Below are 23,736 nucleotides of genomic sequence, written 5' to 3' on the forward strand. Positions count from 1 at the left end.
CTTTTTATTGCTGAATAATGTTCCATTGTATGTATGTTTATCTGTTTATCTATTGAAGGACATCTTGGTTGTTTTCAATTTTTGGCAATTATGGATAAATCTTCTTCTCAGAGTTCCATTTTCTCTGGATATTATTCAAGTCCTCTTTGATCCTCTTCTCCCTTCCTCTTATTTTATGACTTAATAGATCCTGTTAATTGGACCTCCCAAATATCTCTTCACCCCAGGAGTTGCAAACTCGCAATAAAATTGTTTTGTTTGACTTGCAGAATGTTTAGTTTTTTAAAAATTTATTTTAAATTTGAAAATTGATTTAAAAGTTACTTTAAAATATCACTTCCTATCTCAGGATATACCCCAGCCGGAGTCAGGAATTGCGTGTAGTTGTGACCTCTGTGCTGTGCATAGCAGTTTATTTGTGTTGTACTGTTGTTGTTAGTCTTGTTGTTATTATTTTCCATCTGTGAGGGTGTGAGCTCCTTGATGATGTGGGCATTTCCTACTCACTGTTGCATTTCCACTGTCTGACATATTACCCGGTACAGGTTAAGGGCTCAACCAATGCTGAATGGATCCCTCTCCTCATAGTTTTATTCATTACCTTTGTGCCCTTGATTTCTAAATTCTCTCTTGCTCCTCACACCTCAATTTCCAACTGCTTGCTGGATTCCTCATCTGGAAATCCTGCTGGTGCCTCAAACTCCCCAGATCTAAAGGAGGACTCTAGGTTCCTACCTCCTCGTCACCAAATCTGCTTTTCTTTTGGTCCTTCTCTCACTGTGGTCTCTTACTATCCCTTTAGTTACGAAGACTCGCTGCCTCAGAGCCTTTTCCATCCTTGTGCTTTCAACCTTTCCATATCCCCATATTTTATAGACTCTGGTAAATAGCATATCGCTAGATATAAAAAATAACCCATTTCTTTAACCAGAACATTCATTCATCTACACTTATTTAATTATTGATATGTTTAGATGTATTTCTACTCTCTTATTTTGTGCTTTTTATTTTTCCCATTTTTTCTGCTCCTTTTTCCTCTTTTGAATTGATTGAATTTTTTATTCCATCTTCTTCATTACTAAATTGAAAGTAATACACTTTATTTCTATTTCTCTAGTAGTTACTCTAGAAATGTTAACTGCATACTTGATCTATCCAGTGTGAAATTATTATCTTTGCCTTCTCCTGATTAATCCTAGACCCTCAGAACGCTCCAATCACCCTCCTGACATACATGCTATTGCTGTTGCGTATTTTGGGTCTATTTTTTGGCCCCATAATATGTGATATTTGTTTAGATTTTCCCCCTATTTACCATTCTTTTTGCTTATCTTTCCTTCTTGAATCTCCCATCTAAAATTACTTTCCTCTTGACTGAATATATTTTTTAGAATTTAGAATGTGTTGGGGGCAAATTCTCTCTCTCTTTTTACATTTCTTAAAATGTCTTTATTTTTCCCTCATTTGTGAAAGATATTTTTGCCACATAAGCATTTGTAAGTTTTCAGTTATTTTCTCTCAGCACAGTGAAGATGTTGTTCCACTGTCTTCTGGCTCCTGTGGCTTCTGTTGATTAGTGAGTTGTCCGCCTAATTCTTTTACCTTTGACAATAATCTGTCTGTTCTTTCTGACTATTTAAGGATATTCTCTTTCTTTGAAATTACTAAGGATTTATTTCAGTGTGTCTAGATGTGGATTTCTTTATTTATACTGCTTGGTATATTTTTGGCTTCTTGAATCTATGATTAGGGTCCTTCATCAATTCTGGGAAATTCTCAGCTATTGGCCTGACATCAAGATTCCCCACAGAGGATCTACAGTTGCTTCTCTCAGGTGCCAGGGGCACTGAGAAGCCGTGGTCACCTTCAACTTAATTCTTGGCTTGAAGAGTTTTGGAGCACCCAGAGAGTGTGAACCTGGGCTGCGAACCCTCCGGACGGATGACTTGTGGGTCTGATTCCTCGGGGATGATTCTGCCGCCTTCATCCAACATCAGAGTTCAAGACGGACAGTTTTACTTTCAGTCCTTTGGAAGGACTTTCTATTTCACCCTTAAACTGACAGCATAGCCATTTAGGATCCCAGTTTAATGAGGAAACTGTCTTTTATTAGATTCCTCACCTTGGGTGGGGCCTGGACTTCACATCTTCTTATTGTGTACATTTTTGAAGGTACAAGAATTGAAGTTCAAGTTCACGCTGGTTGGCAATGTCCCTCGAATCCAAAGCCTGGTGCTGTTCTATTTACCCTCTCTGGTTTCCTGCCTTCTCTTAGTTTTCAGCCTGACCTTTCTTTACTTTCTTGTTAACTGACAGATGAATTTAAAAAGATTGAAAATTATATTTTGTCTAGCATTTGTAGTTGTTTTCAGCAGGAAGATTGATCTAGGGAAACAGTCTGTCATTTTTGTCGCAAACTGAACTGCTTTGACTTTTTGTTTTAGGGCTCTGGGGCCTGGTCAACAACGCAGGCGTTGTTCACTCACCTGCCTACAGTGAGTGGCTGAACATGGAGGTCTATGTCAACGTCCTCAAAGTCAACCTCCTTGGTGTCATTGAGGTGACCTTGAGCATGCTTCCCTTGGTCAGGAAAGCCCAGGGGAGGATTGTCAACGTCTCCAGCATTCTGGGAAGAATTGCTTTCTTCGGAGGTGTCTACTGCAGCTCCAAGTATGGAGTAGAAGCCTTTTCGGATGTTCTGAGGTAATCCTCTTAAGTCAAACAAAAGCATCTATTGAGCACGTAAGTGTCTTAGGCCTTGTGCTTTTCTCCTTGACGTCAGCTTGGGCTTCGTCTTCTCAGCAAGGCTGCTTGAACGTCTAGATTAGGGAGCACCCCATCACTGTCCCCAGAGCCCTAGAGTACACGTCTCACGTGGTGCACGAGGCCGTCTGACTTCGCTTGCTGAAGGCAGCGCTTAGCACAGTGCCTGGCACTCACTCACCTCCTGATAAGCGGTTTTGGAAATGCTTATTGAATGCACCTGGATATTCTGGAATGACCAATTTCTTCTAATTTTAATTCCCACATCATATTCCATTAATGGTCTCTTGTAGTCTTTGAACACAGTGTAATTTTTCACAGGCCTATGCTTTTGTGTGTGCAGTTCCCACTGCCTGAAAGTCCACTCTTTCTGTTTCTTCGTTCAGAAATTTCCTCTTTATTCTTCAAGTCTCAACTGCATTATTTTCTTCTAACTGAAGCCTTCCCTGACTCTCTAGAAAATCTGTCTGCATCCTCTGCTCTACTCCTCTAGCCCCTTGAACACCTCTCCTTTATAAATCTTATGAGTTGTATTGCAATTTGCTTACTTGTCCGACTCACCCACTGTGAGCTTTTTGAGGCGAAGTCTGAGTCTTGATTTTCTTAGATTGTGCATGTAAAACACTTAGCACAGTACCTGCCACAAAAATGCTAATTTTCTTTATTATTTCTTGTATTTCATACAGTAGGTACTTAATAACTCTGTTAAAAGAGTGGATTAGAGGGCCAGCCCTGTGGCCTATTGGTTAAGTTTGGCACACTCCATTTTGGCGGCCCAGGTTCAGTTTCTGGGTGTGGACCTACACACTCGTTGGCGGCTATGCTGTGACAGTGACCCACATACAACAAACAGAGGAAGACTGGCACAGATGTTAGCTCAGGTGAATCTTCCTAGAGTAAAAAAGAGGTAGATTGGCCACAGGTGATGGCTTAGGGTGAATCTTCCTCACCAAAACAAACAAACAAAAAAGATTAAAAAAAGAATGGATGTAGAATTGAATCGTTATGGTAGTTTGTGTAATCATGTCCCAGTTGTTGGATCTAGGGATGTTTAAAATTTTATTTTTTTCTCTCCATTTCTTTATCCTTTAAAAAATTCAGTGAAAGTATTTTTATAACCTTTTTTGTTTTGTTTCTTTCCTTCCTGAGAGCATTGACATTGTGGTGTCTTTCAATTAAAGGAGTTAACTTGAGCATTTATTTTAGGCGTGAGCTTCAACATTTTGGAGTGAAAATCAGCATGGTTGAACCTGGCTTCTTCAGTACTGGAATGACAAACGTGCAGGAGTCCTTGGAGAAACTGAAGCAAACCTGGGAAGAAGTCCCCACGCATATTAAGGAGAGCTATGGACAGAAGCTTTTTGATGCCTGTAAGCTTTTCTTTTGTTAGAATGATGAGTAACCTTGCGTGAGAAGGAGAAAAGAGGGTTGGTGGACAATGACTGACAGGTCCCCTGAGAACAAAGCTCCTTAAGCAAAGCCTTCCCAGGACAGGAGGGCTTTGGGAAGGTCCCAGTGCCCTCATGGTTGGCGTGGTGATGGCTGTTGGGGCTGAGGAAGAGGCAATTTCCACAGCCTAGGGCCAGAGCCCGCCCAGCTCTGTCACCTGTGGGCCTAGTGAAGTATCCCATGGTTAGAGGCGAGGAGCCTCTGGGTCTTAGAGGGGGGTGCCCCTCCGTAGTTTGGCAGGGCTTGTGTGGGAGGCCTGCTCAACTAAAGTGCAGTCTTCAAGACTGTCTACCCTTTTGGTACAAAGGGCCTGGGCACAAATTGCACATCTTATGTGAGAGGAGGGAGGGTGTAGGTGGGGAGAGGTAAGTGGGTGAGGACCAGATTGGCCATTCCCAGAGAGCGGCCCTCACGTGCAGGCCACAGGAGCCTTGTGGTGTGAGATGGCTCGGTTCCAGGCACGAGTGTCGTTCTGACCTGGAGGAGGAGGCAGTTAGGGGTGCAGGCAAGGCAGTCTTCTTAGTAGAAGTAAGTCGTGCGGGCTGGTGTGGGGCTGCACCTTCCTGGGGGAAGGGATGCTTTTTCTTCACACAAAGAAGCCAGCCGGCCAAGGCCAAAGGGAGCGGCTCTCTGTTCCATTTCACACAAAGGCCCTGTGGCGGGTAGCAGCAGCCCTGTCACTGGCTGTGTGTGACACTGCAGTCCAGAGAAAAGGAGAAGGGGAAGGTGCACACAGAAGACCTGCAGCCCTGTCTTCTGGGTGCATCAGGCCTGAGAGGGTCGCCACCAACAGAGGGGAGGGAAATCGATCAAGGAAAGGCTGACAAGAAACTGCCTGAGCCTCTCAGAACTACAGCAAGCCGGGGAACCACAGCTCTCGACGTGCCACAGGGCCGGCCGTGGTTCTCAGCTCCTCCTCACCCAGAGTTATCAACTGTCTACTAGGGAGTGTTTCTCCCCTTGTGGGCGCATATATTTTGACAATAGAAATCAATAGGAAAATGGAATTTACTAAAAAAGTGACTATACATAAAAGGAGAGATATATGTATTTCATGATTTAAAAAGCATTGAAATTGTTCATATATTTGTCCATGGATCAGAATAATCTAGATCAGTGCTGTCCAATAGAAATATGAGAGCCACACATGTAATCTTAAATTTTCTAGTAGCCACTTTGAAAAAGGGAACAGAGTGGCTGGCCCCGTGGCCGAGTGGTTAAGTTCACACGCTCTGCTTTGGTGGCCCGGGGTGTCGCTGGTTCGGATCCTTGGCGCGGACATGGCCCCACTCATCAGGCCATGTTGAGGCGGCGTCCCACATGCCACAACTAGAAGGACCCACAACTAAGATATACAACTATGTACCGGGGTACTTTGGGGAGATAAAGCAGAAAAGTGGAAAAAAAATCAGATTGGCAACAGTTGTTAGCTCAGGTGCCAAGGAAAAAAAAAGGGAAAAGAAAGGTGAAATTAATTTTAATGATATATTTTATTTAATCCAATATATCCAAAATACTATCATTTTGACATTTATTATCAATTTAAAAGTTATTAAAAAGATATTTTGTTATTTTTCCTATTAATCTTTGAAAATTGGTGTGTATTTTACACTTATAGCACATCTTGACTTGGAGACCAAATTTTCCTAGGAAATACTTCATCTGTATTTAGATCAGTAAAAGTTATAGATGCCAGCAGCATTATTCATAATAGCCCAAAAGTGGGAACAACACTAATGTCCATCAGCTGATGAATGGGCAAACAAAATGGGATACAGCCATACAGTGGAATATTATTCGACAATAAAAAGGAATGATGTACTGATACATGCTACAACATGGATGAAACTTCAGAACAGTTTGCTCAGTGAAAGAAGCCAGTCACAAAAGACCACGATGTATTATTCCATCTATAGGAAATGTCCAGAAAAGGCAATCCATAGAGATAGTAGGAAGAGTAGTGGTTGCCTCGGGGTGCCTTGGAGTGGATGGGTGGGCAGGAAATGGAATGACTGCTAGTGGGTGTGGGATTTCTTTTCGGAATAATGATAATATTCTAAACTTAGATTGTGGCAAATGGTTGCACAACTCTGAATATGCTAAAAATCATTGATTTGTTCACTTCAAATGGCTGAATTTTATGGCATATGATTAGATCTTACTAGAGATGTTGAAAAATTTCCAGTTGAAAAAGTGGATTCACATACCTATTTTATCCCAACATACTTAAACATTTTCCAATAATAGAAGTGAATTTTAAAATGAAAAACAATAAAAAATTTGAAAATTCAGTTTTCAGTCACACTAGCTATATGTTAAGTGCTCAATGGCTAAATGTGACTAGCGGCTGTCATACTGGGAAGCACAGGTCTGATTGGCTAATCCTTGCAGAAATTAAATGTAGTTAGATTTCCGTGATCGTGTGCAACAGGATCTTAAAATAACAATATAAAGAATAAGATTGCTGACCGTTTCTCTTTTTGTATACAGATTACAATCAAATCAAACAAGGGCTGTTGGGTGCCAGCACGAACCTGAACCTGGTCACTGACTGCATGGAGCACGCTCTGACGTCTGTGCACCCCCGCACTCGGTACTCAAGCGGCTGGGATGCTCAGTTTTTCTTCATCCCTCTATCTTACTTACCTACATCTCTGGCAGACTACATCCTGACTAGGTCTTGGCCCAAACCAGCTCAGGCGGTCTGAAGAAAACTGGTCTGCTGGCTCCTGAAACAAAGAAGACAAACGTCTGATATTGATTGTTAGCATCTCAATAATCCTTATTTAGAACTGCACATTTTGTAATAACAAGCTTTCTTGCCTAAACTTATTTATCTGGTGTCATCAGGGAGCCAAGATGGTTATATTCCAGATAGCCAAAGCTTATTCCTTTAGAGATGACTCTTTCCTATTTTAATCATCTTTTGATGATGGTATTTCCAAAATGCATCATTCTTCCTTGCCTTATTAAACAGAACAGACTGAAAACAATTTAACTTGTTTTGATGTTATTTCTTTATGTAAATGAATAGCTCTTCTGTGCTGTGATAAATTATTGCTCAGGGCCTGTTGAGAAATATCCTCACTTGAAATGGATCTGTACTGTGATACTTTTAATAAATATTTTCTTTTGTTTTCTCCTCTCTATTTGGTGGCTATGTTTGAAAATGTTTCTTCTTTATTTAAAAAGAAATGATCTTTAAATCAAAATAATATGCACATACATAGTTAAAAAATCAGTGAATAGAGGAAGATTAGCCCTGAGCTAACATCTGTGCCAATCTTCCTCTATTTTTTGGTATGTGGGATGCCCCACAGCATGGCTGATGAGTGGAGTAGGTCTGCCCCCAGGATCCAAACCTGCAACCCTGGGCTGCTGAAGCAGAGCACGCAGAACTTTAATCATTCGGCCATGGGGCCAGCCCACTTGTTTACTCTTTACTCAAGTATTTTTCCTTAACTTAGGAACTTAGAAATCAAGTTTTTGTTTTGTTTTTCTTAGAGTTAATTATTGCCTTGCTTTGTTACTTGCATTGTTTTTTATTTACTTAAATTTCTTTCACCTCTCTCAGGTGTCAGAACGTGATGAGTAGTATTTTCTAGATAGTTAAATAGATTTTAGAATTACCCATTCTATTTCAATGAATCTGACACAGGGTCATGCTTTGATTTAGTTATCATGTCTGTGTACTCTCATTCAATCTGTAAGAGTTTCTTCACTGAAAAAAAATCTTTTATGATTCTAGTATTTTTGGAGTGTATAGGCCAGTTATTTTGTAAAGTGTCCCCCAATTTGGATTGTATAATCTGTCCCCATGATCAGATTCGGGTTATGTATTTTGGCAGAAATGCCACAGAAGTGATACTGTGTCCGTCTCAGTGCATCACATCAGTAGGCATAGAGTCAATTTATCTCATTATTGGTGATGTTAAATTTGAACCTTTGGTTAAAGCAGAGTCAGCCAAGTGTCTCCACTATAAAGTTAATGTTTTTGCGCCTGGGATCCGAACCAGCGAACCTGGGCCACCAAAGCAGAGCCTGCAAACTTGACTGCTACGCCACTGTGCTGGCCCCCAAACCTGGATTATTTTGAAGAAAACCTCAGACATCATATAGGAACTGTAATTTTCAAACTGTTACCATTTGCAATAGACACAACTAAATATCAGTTACCTAGGAATAAATCTAGCAAAAGAGGTACAGTACCTTCACAAAGAAAATTATAAAATTTTATTGCGAGACGTTAAAAAAGGCCTAAGTGTAAAAACATATACTATTCATGAATAGGGAGTCTCAATATCAGAAAAAGACATATCGATATTCCCCCAAATAACTTTTAAATTCAATGTAATTCCAACCCAATCAAAATCTCAGCAGCATTTTATTCAAATTTAGAAGTTTTCAAATTTAATTGGAAGAGCAAAGGGGCACGCAGAGCCAAAAGAATTCTGAAGAACAAGGGGAGGGAAACGTGGCTCCCTAAGTGGAAACACTTGCTATAAAACTGTGCTGATGTAAACCAATAGATGCAAACCAAAGATAGACAAACAGATGTGAAGAAAGAGTGGAGAGCTGAGATGTGGAAACTTCATACGTAGAGGTATCATAACAAGGTAGAGGGGAAATGATCCAATAACAGTGATAGGACAACCTTTTTATTTCTTTTGGTGAGAAAGGTTGGCCCTGAGCTAACATCTGTTGGCAATCTTCCTCTTTTTGCCTGAGGAAGATTGTCCCTAAGCTAGCATCTGTTCCAATCTTCCTTCATTTTGTGTGTGGGCCCTGCCACAGCATGGCTTAATGAGTAGTGTGTAGGTCTGTGCCTGGGATCCAAACCCGTGAACCCTGGGATGCTGAAGCAGAATGGGTGAACTTAATCACTATGCCACTGGGCTTGGCCCCTGTTTTTTCTTGTGGACATTAATAAAACTAGATACCTACCCCATCCCACACACAAAAATGAATTCCAGAGGAACAAATACTTAAATGTGAAAAGCAAAACTTTAAAACTGTTGAGGGTATTATAGTGAGTGAAATAAGCCAGACAGAGAAAGACGAACTCTGTATGACTCCACTCATAGGTGGATGTTAACATGTAGACAAAGAGAACTGATCGGTGGTTACCAGGGTAAAGAGGGGTTGGGGAGGGCACAAAGGGTGAAGTGGTGCACCTACAACATGACTGACAATAATGTACAACTGAAATTTCACAAGGTGGTCAACTATCATAATCTTAAAAAAAAGACCTCTAAAAATAAAACATTGAGAACATATTTATGTCTTTAGGATAGGGAAGACTCTTTAAAGAAGATACACACAAAAACACGATCATAAAGGGAGAGTATTAAGTCTGACTACAATAAAATTGAGGACTTCTCTGTATCAAACACACCTTACGTAGGTCAAAAGACAAGCCACCAACAGGGAGATATATTTGTGTCACAGACAACCACAGTTTTCTTTTTAAATTTTTAAATTTTCTAATTGTTTTATTGAGAAATAATTGGCACACATCACTGTATAAGTTTAAGTCGTACAACATGATGGTGTGACTTGCGTATATTATGAAATGATTACCACAATAGGTTTAGTTAATGTCTAGCATCTCATGTAGACATAATAAAAAGAAAAGAAAAAAAATTCTTTGGGGCCAGCCCAGTAGCCTAGTGGTTAAGTTCAGTGCGCTCCCTTCAGTGGCCTGGGTTCACTTCCTGGACATGGACCTACACCACTCCTTGGTGGCCACATTGTGGTGGTGACTCACATACAAAATAGAGGAAGATTGGCACAGATGTTAGCTCAGGGCAATCTTCTTCATGAAAAAAAATCTGATGATGATAACTCTTAGGGCCTACTTTCTTAACAACTTTCCCAAATATCCTACAGCTGTGTTACTATAGTCCTTATTGTGTATGTTACATCCCTAGTACTTATTGATATTATAACTGGAGGTTTGTACCTTTTGACTATCTTCCTCTAACTCCTCCTCCCCTAACCCGCACCTCCTCCATCTGGCAACTACAAATCTGATCTCTTTTCCTATGAGTTTGCTGGTTATTTTTTTTAGATTCCACATAAGTGAAATCATATGGTATTTGTCTTTCTGCGTCTGACTGACTTCCCTTAGCATAACGCCCTTCAGGTCCAACCATGTTGTCACAAATGACAGGATTTCCTTGTTTTTTATGGCTGAATAATATTCCTTTGTACATCTATACCGTAACTTCTGTATCCATTCATCCATTGGTGGACACTTAGGTTGTTTTTTCCATGTCTTGGTAATTCAACATAATGCTGCTATGAACATGGGGGTCCAGATATCTTCTCGAGTTAGTGTTTTTGTTTCCTTTGGATATATTCCCAGAAGTAGAATTGCTGGATCATGTGGTAGTTCTCTTTTTAATATTTTGTGGAACCTCCATAATGGCTGTACCAATTTAAAATCCCACCAATGGTGCATAAGGGTTCTCTTCTCTCCACATCCTTGCCAGCAGTTGTTATCTGTTGTCTTTTTGATGATGGCCATTCTAACAGGTGTGGGGTGATATCTCATTATGGTTTTAATTTGCATTTCTATAATGACTAGTGATATTGAGCATCTTTTCACGTACCTGTTGGCCATTCATATATTTTCTTTGGAAAAATGTGTATTCAGGTCCCTTGCCCATTTTTTAATTAGATTAGTTTTTTGCTATTGAGTTACATGAATTATTTATATATTTTGGATATTAACCCCTTATCAGATATATAATTTGAAAATATTTTTTCCCATTCTGTATGTTGTCTTTTCACTTTGTTGGTTGTTTCTTTTGCTGTGCAGAAGCTTTTTCGTTTGATGTAGTCCCACTTGTTTATTTTTCATTTTGTTACTTGTGCTTTGGAAGTGATTTCCAAAAAGTCATTACCAAGACCCATGTCAAGGAGCTGTTTTCCTATTTCTTCTAGGAGTTTCATGGCTTCAGGTCTTACATTTAAGTCTTTAATCCATCTTGACTTAATTTTTGTAGGTGATATTAAGGTAAGGGTTAAGTTTCATTCTTTTACGTACGAATATCCAGTTTTCTCAGCACCCTTTATTGAAGAGAATGTCTTTTCTCCATTGAGTATTTTTGGCTGCTTGTAAACATTAGTTGATGATATATGTTTGGGTTTATTTCTGGGCTCTCGATTCTGTTCCATTGGTCTATTTGTCTGTTTTTATGCCAGTACCATACTGTTTTAATTACTATCATTTATATATGTATTTATATATGTATTTATAGTACATATATATATTTATAGTACAGCTTGAAATCAGGAAGTGGGGTGCCTCCTGCTTTGTTCTTCTTTCTCAGTATTTCTTTGGCTATTTGGGGTATTTTTGGTCCCATATAAATCACAAAGTTTTATTATTAAGAAATAGAAAGAACTCAAAATTTATAAGGAAAAGAAACAATGATAGAAAAAGGGACAGAGGAAAAGAAAATCTGAATGGCCAACAAACACACAAAATACGCTCCTTTTCACCAGAAATCAGAGGAATGCAAAGTAAAACCACAGTGTGATAGAATTTCACATCCATAATTTGTCCAAAATTAAAAAGTCAGCCAATACCAAGACTGAAGCTGTAGATCAATGGGAGATCCTACACTTCTGGTGCAAGAGTAAATTTGTACATCTGCTTTGGTGAGCAATGTGGGAAATATCTGATAAAGTTGAAATGCATTTGCCTTATGACCAAACAATTCCACTCCCAGATACAGATCATGAATATAGTACATGTACACAAGAAGACCTTTTAAAGACTCTTCATTGCTCTATTGTTTGAATCATGATAAAGTGGAAACAACTCATCTGTCCATTCACAGAAGAATAGGTAAATTGTAGTATGTTCGCACAATGGTAGCGTGATCACTCTATCTATCTATCTATCTATCTATCTATCTAATCTATCTATCATCTATCTGTCTATCCATCAATCCATCCATCCGTCTATCTGATTGTTAATATGAATGAAGTTAAACTACATGTATCAACGTGGTTTGATTTTAAGAACATAATGAGTGCAAAAAATAAGTTGCAGAAGATATGAATAGTGGTAGAATATCTTTTGTTTGAAGTGTTAAAACTTGCAGAAAGTGCTATATATTGTTTATGGATATATATGTATATAGTGAAAGTACTGAAGTGTTTATGAGAACGATAAACACCAAATTCCTGATGGTAATTACCTTTGGGGTCTGAGGAAGGGTATATTGGAGATGTCAACTGAAGCAATGTTGCATTTCTTAAGCTGTATGTAGATACATAGGTGTAGGTGTTAATTAATATTCTCTATACTATTTTGTAGGACTCAAATATTTAATAACAAAGATAAAATTGAAAACAGTCATAGTCTGTGCAATCTCAAACTGTAGGAACTATCTCTTCAAGCAACTATTACGTAAGATGTACAACTATTACAAAAAGCATTTATTGAATATAAAAAGTAAACCACGATTTTTTTTCAATAGGAAGTAGTAATTAGAATCTGCTTTTCTATATTCTCATTTTAGTGGATATTTTTGGAAATTTTATTGTGGCCAAACACTGTTTTAAAAAATTTGATCAAGGGGGCCGGCTCCATGGCCAAGTGGTTAAGTTTGCGGGCTCCTTTGCAGCGGCCCAGGGTTCGGATCCTGGGCGCGGACATGGCACCTCTCATCAGGCCACGTTGAGCTGGCGTCCCAGATCTCTCAACTAGAAGGACCTGCAATTAAGATATACAACTATGTACCGGGGCGGGGGGGGGGGGGGGGAGGGTGGGGTTTGGGAAATAAAGCAGAAAAAAAAAAAAAAAAGATTGGCAACAGTTGTTAGCCCAGGTGCCAATCTTTAAAAAAAAATTTGCTCAAGTAGATCATTAACAGGAAAACTGATGTAAAGTGTAGAATGGTTGGCGGGCAAGAGCATTACAAAATATCTTAGTCCTTTGGAAGGAAATCCATAAAAAATGTGCCAATAAAATTTTAATCTCTAGGACCTTGCACCTAGTAGTCATTAAATAAATATTTGCTGAATGAAGCGAATGTAGGAAATATAAAATTATGTCAAGTGTAAAGGCTGTTTTTCTGTTGCTTTGGGAGGGAGGTTTTCTTGAAAAGTTAGCAATTGTAACAAGAATCAGAACTTAAACTGCCAATGAACTCAAAAACAATGAGAGCTCTCTATGCACAAGTAGGATTTTCCCCACAGACCACACTATTTTGTAATGCTGGAGGCCTCTAGACATTCATTTCGATCTGCTGGACAGGATAAACAAAACATTGGTCTTCCTGTTAACGAATTACTTCAGCAAAATCTCTAATCATCAACTTTTTCTCTACATGGAAAGTTGTGTCTAAGATACATTACTGAGTCAAAAACAGAGTAGCATATATAGTATGAAACTTCTGTAAAAATAAATCTATATATGTAGATATACATACATGCGTGTATGAGGTGTGTGTGCGCATGTGCGTGTGTGTGAAATAATTCCAGTTGTCAGTATTTGTCTCAGAGGTGGGACAGGGGGTTGGACCTACACTTTCTGCATTGTTCATTTTTGTAACATTTGACTTTAACTTATATTGTGTTTATGATGGGGGGGGTATTTATATTATTGGCAAGCCAAAAACTAGTCTGCTAATCAGTGTGGTTGGGGTTCTTGTCTTAGGGAGTAGGGAGTACTTGGGGGGCTTTCTCTTTGGGGTAGATGATAGGGTGGGAGTTGGGGAGAGCACTACCCAAAGCCTCTGTAATAATTTAAAGGCTAAGTTGATGCTCTTAACACCTGTCTAGCTTTTTATTGCAAGAGGAGCAAGTAGGCAGCTCTTGACATTGTCATACTTTCACCTCCAGCTGTAGGGAGCCAAGCCCTGGAATGGTTTTCAGGGTTTTTCTTGACCAGGACCCTGCACTGTAGGGCCAGTAGCAACTACAACCCTCTAAATTGGGGTAGCAAGTCTACAAGGAAGCCTGAAGTCCTGCCTTAGGGCACTTTCATCCACTGCCTTTTGGGGCCAGTTTGATAACCCATCTTTAGAAGTTGTAATGTTATGAATATACTTACCTCCAACAATTCAATTAAGACATCATTCTATGGAAATAAAGTGTGGGCCAAGCAAAGACTTAACTGTAAGGAACATTCATGGCTGCACTTAAAAAAATATAATAAAGAACAAATGAGAAATAATTTGAATTTCCAAACATAGAAGAAATAGTATAAGAAAACCTAAGCAGCCACGTCATAGAAGAACATTTAATATATATATTCACAACATATTCAGTAATATTTAAATATTTCACTGATTTAGGAATAATAAATTTATATTTAAATAGTATAAATATAAACATTAACACAAATAAAATTATCAAAACTTTAGTTTAATAGAACAATCTAATAAATATATTCACAGTACACCTCAAAAGTGAAAGGCTACAAGATAGTCTGAATAGCATGATCTAATTTTGATTTTAAAAAAGGACACAAGTGCACACATACACTCACACACATACAGAAAAGTCTGGAAAGATACACATTAAATTGTTAACAAGGGTTATCTTTAGTGGGATTATGGGCAGTTCTTTCTTTATCGTTTGCGTGTCTGCCTCCCTTCCTTCATTCCTTCCTTCCTTGTTTTTCTGTCTGCATATTGGATTTTCTAAATTTTCTACAATGAGGATTGTAATAAGCAAAAAAGAACCAATAATAATAGTTTTGAAAAGTCTCAGTCGGGTTGCACAACAATGTGAATGTGCTTAATGACTCTTTACTGTACACTTTAAAATGATTAAAATGGTAAATTTTATGTTAGGTATGTTTCCTCACAATAAAATGTAACGTCTCAGTCTGGGTATCACTTCTGAGAAGCCCTTCCTGGCTCTTCTCTTCCCCTAAGTCTGATGACTTGCTTTTCCTCGGGTCGGAGCACAGAGCATCGGATGTCTGGCTGTCCCAGCACTTATCACACTGGAATGAATGTGCTGAGTGACTTAGCTATCGCTCCAGTAGCCTGCAAAATTTTGAAGACTTCAGTTTCCCCTGGAGCCAGCCAGCACTTGGCACATAGAGATTTGTTGAGTGAATGAATAAAAAGTAAAAGAACACTGCTGGTTCAGTTATCAACACTGTGACTATTCCTGAGCTGCTTACCGTTTTCTATGCACAGACTTCTCTCCCATGGTGGATTATAACATCTGGAGAGCAGGATGTCCCCCAGGGTACCTGACCCTGGGTCTAACCAGACACAAACACAATAAATATTTATGGATTGAGTGGATATAAACAATTTTCCAGCACCAACATGTCACATTAAAAAGAGCAAATCTGAAGCCTGGCTCCATGGCCTGGTGGTTAAGTTTGGCATGCTCTGCTTTGGTGGCCCACGTTCTCAGGTTTGGATCTTGGGTGTGGATCTACTCCACTCAGGAGCCATGTTATGGTGGCGTCCCACATACAAAGTCGAGGAAGATTGGCACAGATGTTAGCTTCGGGCTAATCTTCCTTAGGGGGAAAAAAGAGCAAATCTTAACATGGCAAAACATATTAAATCATTGACTTTCAAGGTAAAATTGTTTATTTCTTTAAATTTAAAGATAGTTTATTTTAAACTTTTTTGGGGAAAGATGGGCGCAAGTGCAGAGAAGTCGACACACACATCTCAAATACAAAATTCAATGGGATGTTTTGAAGATGGGAAAATAAAGATATGTTAATTGGAAACGGAAGCACATGTAAAATGATATATGGTCCCAAATATAGGGGGCCCAAATAATTTATTGTTGAAACCGGGACACTTTTAGGATTGAAAGGCAGTGCTGAAGTACTTAAAATTATGTGATTTTTGAAATACTTATTAATAGGCAAATTAGTTTTTAATTTATTAGAATGCATATAATTTAGTTCTACTGAAATCTATTTTCAAAAATAAAATTCTTTCTAAAAATAATATCATAGCTCTGTGAGTATTAAAACATAAAATTCTCTTTATATTGATTTTTAAACATTAGCCGAAACCGAATTCTTTCTTTTTCTTTCTTTTTTTCTTTGTGAGGAAGATTGGCCCTGAGCTAACATCTGTTGCCAATCTTCCTGTTTCTGCTTCAGGAAGATTGTTGCTGAGCTAACATTGGTGGCAATCTTCCTCTATTTTATCTGGGATGCTTCCACAGCATGGCTGGACGAGTAGTGCTAGATTTGTGCCCGGCATCCAAAGCTGTGAAACCCTGGGCTGCCAAAGCAGAGTGCATGAACTTCACTATATTCATAGTGCACTATGCCATTGGGCTGGCACGTGGAATTCTTATTTGTGATACTTATTCATGCATGTCCTTGAGTCAGTATATCAGCTGTATCTATCTCTACTGAGTCATTGGAATTTTTTTAGAGTGTATTTTTTCAATATGATCTTATTTTAACTTTCCATAAAATTGCATATAATTGATTAATAACTTAGAAATTGTCAACAAATGTCAATTGACTGTTTCCTGTAGTCCTTAGCTTTTGTTTTTGCTGAGAAAGATTCACCCTGAGCTAACATCTATAGCCAATCTTTCTGTTTTTGCTGAGGAAGATTCACCCTGAGCTAACACCTGTAGCCAATTTTCCTGTTTTTGCTAGAGGAAGATTCACACTGAGGTAACATCCATGCCAATCTTTCTCTAATTTGCATGTGGGTCGCTACCACAGCATGGCCAGCAATGAGCAGTGTAGGTCTGTGCTGGACAAACAAAGCAGACTGGGCCGAACTCAACCACCAGGCCATGGGGCTGGCCCCCACAACATTTTTAATTGAGAAAATACTTTCTCTACAAGTGCTGAGTATCTCGTAACTTCAGAGGAAAGTCTATTAAAGGGAATCTATTTTCAATTGTTTTTTGTGCTGAAAAGCTATGTATTTCAGCCCAAACATTTTCACAAAAACTTCTTTTGGCTATGTTAAAAAAATATTTTTGACAAAAAAACTGGCCACCATGGTTTCACCAAATCTACATGCTGCAGAATCATAGACCTTCTAAATTTTATTCCATTCCAGTGCAGAATATAAGTTTATCTGTTATTAATAGGAGTTGCAAATATAAGTTTATCTATTAAAAATCGGAGTTCAATAAAAGGTTCTTCCCATAAATTCATATAGCCCAAAATGTAATTATGGAATATAGAATTTCAAAATTAAACCTTATACATTATTTGAGTTCTCACTGGTAATTTGTTCTGTTCCTCTCTTGCCTTCGTAGGGATGAATTTAAATGTCTTGCTGTTTACAGTGTTTGTTTTCAATAATAGCAGTTTGCTGAAAGCTTCAAAAATGGTGTTCCATTTGTTGAATATTGAATAAAGATTTCCAGCTGATTGTTTTTTTGAGGAAGATTAGCTCTGAGCTAACATCTGCTGCCAATCTTCCTCTTTCTTTCTTTCTTTTTTTTGCTGAGGAAGACTGGCCCTGAGCTAATATCTGTGCCCATCTTCCTCTACTTTATATGTGGGATGCCTGCCACAGCATGGCTTGACAAGCCGTGCCATGTCTGCACCTGGGATCTGAACCTGTAACCCCAGGCCCCTGAAGCAGAACGTGCGAACTTAACTGCTTTGCCACCGGGCTGGTCTGAATTTCCAGCTGATTGTGAACAAAATGCAATAAAATTTAGAAGACATTTACAAAAAGCTAAGAATCTAGGGCACAGGTTGTACGAGGTAATTCTTCAAAGGCTCACACATTTCTAAAATCTAATTAATGACAGGCAGGAAAGACAAGAACTGTGTCCTGTTGTGTTGAAGTAGTTTTTAAACCACTATATTGACATGTAATTCACATACCATCAAATTCACTCATTAATAGCACACAGTTTAGTGGTATATTCACGGAGCTGTGCAACCATCACGACTGTCTAATTTCAGAACATTCTCATCACCCTAAAAAGACACCTTGTACCCATTCAAAGTTTTTATTTATTTTCTTTACTTTTTAACATTATTTTTAGTATGAAATACAGTGTACACACAAAGAAGTGCTTAAACATATATGTAGAATTTAATAAATAATTATGAAGTGAATATCCTTGTAACGCGCACTTTGGTCAACATATGGAACGCTGCCACCCCAATGTACACCTTCCTCATCTGATGGTCTAGAGTCTAACCACTATCCAGACTTTTGTTAAAATCATTTCTTTGATTTTTCTGTTTAGTGTAACTACCTATGATTTTCTTTCTGTTTTTTTAAAATGGAGCTATAATTGACATCTAACATTATGTTAGTTTCAGGTGTACAAGATGATGATTCGATATTTGTATATATTGTGAAATGATCACTACAATAAGTCTCGTTAACATTTGTCACCATACACAGTTAGAAAATTTCTTTTTCTTGTGATGAGAACTTTTAAGATCTACTCTCCCAGCAACTTCCAAATATACAATACAGTATTAGTAACTATAGTCACCATGCTGTATATGACATCCCCAGGACGTACGTATTTACTTTATAACTGGAAGTTTGTACCTTTTGACGACCTTCATCCATTTTCCACCCCTCTCCCCTGCCTCTAGAAGCCACCAATCTGTTCTCTGTATCCACGAGCTTGTTCTTTTTATAAAAGATTCTCTATATAAATGAGATCATACGGAACTGCCTATAATTGTATTCCTAAAATATATGGTCTTTTTTACCTATTTTGATTCTTATATATCTTGCTTCTTTTGATCAGCATTATGCTGACAAGACTGGCCTGTAGCGTTGTCCACGGAAGTCGTTTGTCAATTTTCATTACTGTCTCTTCAAACCCATGAAGAATTTTCTAGTAACCATTTAGTTACTGATTCGTGGCATATTATCTTTTGGTTAGAGAATTTTATCAGCAGAGGACTTTGATATTTGTTGAGACTTGCTTCGTGGCCAATATGTGGTAAATTTTTATACAAAATATTTATTTTTTAACATCAGTTTTTCCACAACAATTTTGTAGCTCAATTACTCTGAATATAAATTAAAATATTTGTAAATTTTGACAGCTACAACTTCTAATTTGATTGGTAGAGGGTCACAGATAACAGCTGGTTTGGAAGCAATCGTTAATGATATGGGCACCACCACCAAGGCCAAGTATATTTCTCCCCCACAGATTTTTAATTTAGTGAAAACATTGTTCTCTTCATGACAGTGAGCCCTACCAACTTGTGTGTTTGTAATTATTACTGCCAAACTATATAACTTTGTCTTCAATGTTGAACTTTTAAACTGAATTTACAGTTACATTTACAATGTCACATATTTTTCATCTTTGACAGAATTAACTTCCAAAGTTTTCCTTTTGTTTTAATAATTGGATAAAAAAAGAATTATTGGAATTAATTCATTTTCTACTTGAATTACATGATAATACTGACACATAATGGCATTAGTTAGCTGTTTGTGAAGTTCTGCAAATGGAGTCAACACATCAATAGCTCTGGCTTCATTTGTCATACGCGCAGAAGAAAATGTGGAGACAAAACTGTCATTTGGTCAAAGTGAAAACTGATTATTCACAGAGTGATATGTAAATGTATCACGTGCAATTGCAGGTGTTAAGTCGTTGTCTTTGGGTACAGCCCTCCTAAAATAATGACTAACTTCTGAAGTAGATACAGATGCTTCTTCAGCCTTCTTGGGGTTGGTTGGTGGTATTATATGGCCCCCATGTGTCAACAAATATTTGCAAGTTACATTAACCTTATAAAGAAACAGAAATTCGTTACTTAATTTTAAACTACATGTATTAATAATATTTAAATATATAAATAAACACTTTTAAGCTCATTGCTGCCAAATGTTTATTGCAAAATAAAAAAAGCATGATCAAACAATAAAATAAATAAATAGTTGTAAATTTGCACCACACAAAATCACCGTGAGCAAGAGCAATCAGACTCCACCAGGACCACTTAGTCGTTTCCTGTACATATTTCATGTACATGTAACCCATCATCTCTCACCGCCCCCACAGACTTTCAGCTCAGGACGTGGTGCATCTCACAGGCCAGAGGATAGACCACACAGTACAACTGGCTGGTTTGTTGCCCAAGTGACCAGTAGGGGCAGCAGTATGGAATACTTTCCCCCTGATCATCTGAGACCAGGAGTTAGTTGTCCTTATCTGCTCCTGTCCAAGCACACTTTGCATTATATCATTGAACACCCTGCAAAGAGTTGGGACAAAGCCAGATGAATTAATGCTGTTTTGCTGGTAGATTTAACTCTCTGGCAAAGGGAGAATCTCTTCAGTGCTACTAGACCAGCATGGCAGAAGGTGTGAGTAGAGAGTACAAGTCTTCCAGACCCACCCTTGTTTATTTTAATAATTATTAATGAAACTCCATGAAAAAAGGAAAAATCCAGGACAAATGTTAAACCAGATGCAACACGGGGACAGCAGGCGTAAGCTAGGATTGCCCCAGGCAAATCAGGATGTATAGTCATCTTACAATTGTATTAGTTAGGGTTGTCTAGATGTAAGCAACAGAAACCAAGTCTGGTTAATTAAAACCGAAAGACAACTTATGGAATAATTTTTGGGGTGGGATATAGGATTGATGGCTAAAGAGCCAGGCTTGGAGAAAGATTCTCAGTAGCAAGAACTCCTTGTCAGGTTCATCACGGCCCCACCCTGAAATAAATGTGTCCCAACCATCCTTTGCATTTCTACTGTTCTGTACTGCTCAAAGTGGAGAGAGAGGGAGAGAGAGAGAGAGAGAGAGAGAGACAGAGCAGTTGGTCTAGCTGTGGTCCTGTGCCCACTGTGCTAGAGGAGGGCGAGGTGCTGGGATGTACACACCCACCGAGCCTGCAGACTATGAGAGAGGTCATTCCCCAAAAGGAAATCAAGGTGCTATATTAAAGGAGGAAGAAATAGAAGCTGGGCAGTCAAAAGCCAAATGCCCACCATCCCCACTATGTTACTTCACCTGCCTTCTGCTCTTCTTCTCCATCAATCTGGGTGTCTTTAGTGCTCACAAAGATGATTTACTATCCTGGTTTCACATTTTCTTGATTTCCCTGACTTTAGTGGCTTTTTCTGTTTCAGGCAGCCACAGGTCATAACCTCAGTCTGGACTTTTAACACTCAGAGCAGTTCCTTCTCTGAAGTCTTAAGCTCCAGTATCTGCTTTCTCATCACACAGTCCACTCTTTCCAGATCTCTCACTTCTGTTCTCCCAAATTCCTGTTCTTTGGTCTCATGCAGATTGTAGGTCCCTTGACTCTTTCCTTCATTTCCTCCAGCCTATCAACCTGCTCCTACCTTCTCTTTCTTCCCAGGAGAGAACAGGCACAGGACCCATTGTTTCAGTCAATCTCTTGCTACTATAATATTGAGCTTGCAATCAATACTGAGCTTATTAGCAGCACCTTCTATGTTCCCAGCTAGCTATCTCCCATTTCCCTGGGAGTTAATTTAAACGTTCACCAATGTTGTCAATGCTCCGACCCCACAGCCTACTTGTCATATGAGAGAAAACTGAGGGCACCAAATGAGAAGTCCCTCCTTGTCTTGTGCTCCCCACTGACCCACACAAGTTCCTCCCCTGTAGTTTTATGGACTAAATGTCCCTCCTCTTACGTAAGGCCAATTCCTTCTCCTGGGTTCTCCAAGCCCTTCCTGCATCTTAGTCTAACAATTATTCCTTCCCTACCTGTGTCCTGTCCACTGGCTCTTCCTCCAAGCCTAGATACACACCTCCATCTGCCATCTGGAAAAGACTTCCTTTGTACCCTAGTATCTCTTTCTAGATACTGCCCTGTCTTGCTCTTCACTTTGAATCCAAATTCTTCAAAGAGTAGTTTACACTCTCCTTTCTTCACCCTCATGGTCCCCTCAATCTAGCACAACTTGGCTCTTTTCTTTGCCAGAACCACATCAGCTCTAGTTAACCTCCAAATTAAAAATTAATGGATGCTGATCAGCTTTGACCTCCACCGATCTTGCTATTGTATTTGCCTCTTGACGAATCCCTCTTTCTTGAGACGTCTCCTTAACATCACAGTTTCCTGTCTCCTTTGAGGAAGGCTCCTTCTTCTGTGTCTCTCCAGCCTCCCCCCACCTCACGTGAGCCCCGTTCTCTACAAAGAATCAAATGTGTAAACTTCTTTATTGGGTTAGAAACTGAACTTCTATGTCTATGCAATTTAGTTTTATGAGGAAGAGTGATGCATTTTGTTAGAGCAGAAGTGCTTCAGTTCTGCTGGTCTGAGGACACACTTTACTTCTCGCGTATTGTATTCACTTCTCATTAGCCACAGGAGCCAAAACGAGAATTTAGCATGTACAACAAAGTTTTCCTAAAGTTTAATAGCCTTACTTTTAAGAGCTGTTTCTAGATGGCTTGTATCATGCTGAGAGCCCAAGTTATAAAAGTTTAAAAGGCACAGGGAGCTGGGGTGCAAGAAGTACAGGATGTGATGATTTTGAAAGCACGAGTTGCAGAAGTAAAGATGGGTGCATCCTCGTCCATCATTATTCAGCGTCTGGGTGTACACTCATAATAGTGCTTTGTTTATCTCTTTCAGTGGGTTTCAAGGGGACTACAGGGAATGTCAAAAGAGATTGTTCCTTGAACATAATAGTTGCTTAATAAATATTCATTGAGTAAGAAAGCAAAGACAGGCACCTCAGAACTTTGCAGATATGAAGAGTCGGTCACGGAGATGTGCTGTAGGTTTTTGGCGTGGGTAGAAGTGGTAACAAGATGGTGGTTTATGTGGAACACGCAGGGGACAGCAGCAACTGGATGGAAGATAGTGCCATGAAAAACTTCTGCTGTGATTATGTAACAAAGGTGCCCTGAGTTGGGGTCTCTTTAGTCTAGACCCAGGAAATCTCATGTCCCCTAAACTTTTCTTACATTCTTTTCACTTTTATTTTTCAAACTGGGATCCATTGAACACAACTGAGCTTCTCTGAGCCAGGCACTGGGGCCACAGAGGCAAGGAGGCAGTGACGAAGATTATTTTAGGCTGGTTACTTTTAAAAACTGCAGATGAGAAGGAGGTTCTGAGGAGTGGAATTTGCCTGCCCTCTGATGAGAGACATTTGCATTTGTGAAGGAACTCTCCATCTGTGGGGGTGTCTCCCTCTCTGCACCAGGAGGAAGGGGGGATGACCTTATCTCTGGAAACTCTTAATGGGGATGGCAAGGACTTAAGTCTTGTTTATTGTGCTTGTCTGGTAACCTCATGTAGCTGACCCCACCCCCAACATCCTCCTTTGTCTTTAGCTAAAAATAATATTTAAGGTGGTGGCTTCTGCCATTTACTTAATCCAGTTTGATTCTTATTTAAAAGTTACAGGACCACCCAATAACCAGACGCCACCTGCACTGATACCATTTTAACAACCTTTTTTTACATATTCTTTCCTTTCTCTTGTAAAGAGATAACTCACATACCTATGCCTTAAATTTAGCCCTACTCTCAACCCATGTTTGCAGCAGGAGCAGCAGCAGCAGCAGCAGCTCTGACTGCCCACGGGTCCTGTCCCCATGCTATT

The 23,736-nt window shown here is 39.1% G+C and overlaps 1 protein-coding gene across 6 annotated transcripts in view; it reads left to right on the forward strand.

The window, feature by feature from the left end:
* LOC103545357 (17-beta-hydroxysteroid dehydrogenase type 6-like) overlaps window positions 1-7,361 on the forward strand; it is a 34,313-nt gene extending 26,952 nt beyond the window's left edge. For all 6 annotated transcript variants that reach the window (XM_070621741.1, XM_070621743.1, XM_070621744.1 and 3 more), the window contains 3 exons: window positions 2,445-2,703; window positions 3,970-4,133; window positions 6,703-7,361. In XM_070621741.1, the coding sequence (XP_070477842.1) occupies window positions 2,445-2,703; window positions 3,970-4,133; window positions 6,703-6,920 (641 nt within the window). In that variant the 3' untranslated portion in view covers window positions 6,921-7,361. The remainder of the gene's footprint in view (window positions 1-2,444; window positions 2,704-3,969; window positions 4,134-6,702) is intronic.
* Window positions 7,362-23,736: the final 16,375 nt, after the last annotated feature.

This window comes from Equus przewalskii, chromosome 5 (genome assembly GCF_037783145.1).
Source record: "Equus przewalskii isolate Varuska chromosome 5, EquPr2, whole genome shotgun sequence".
NCBI classification, from domain to species: Eukaryota; Metazoa; Chordata; class Mammalia; order Perissodactyla; family Equidae; genus Equus; species Equus przewalskii.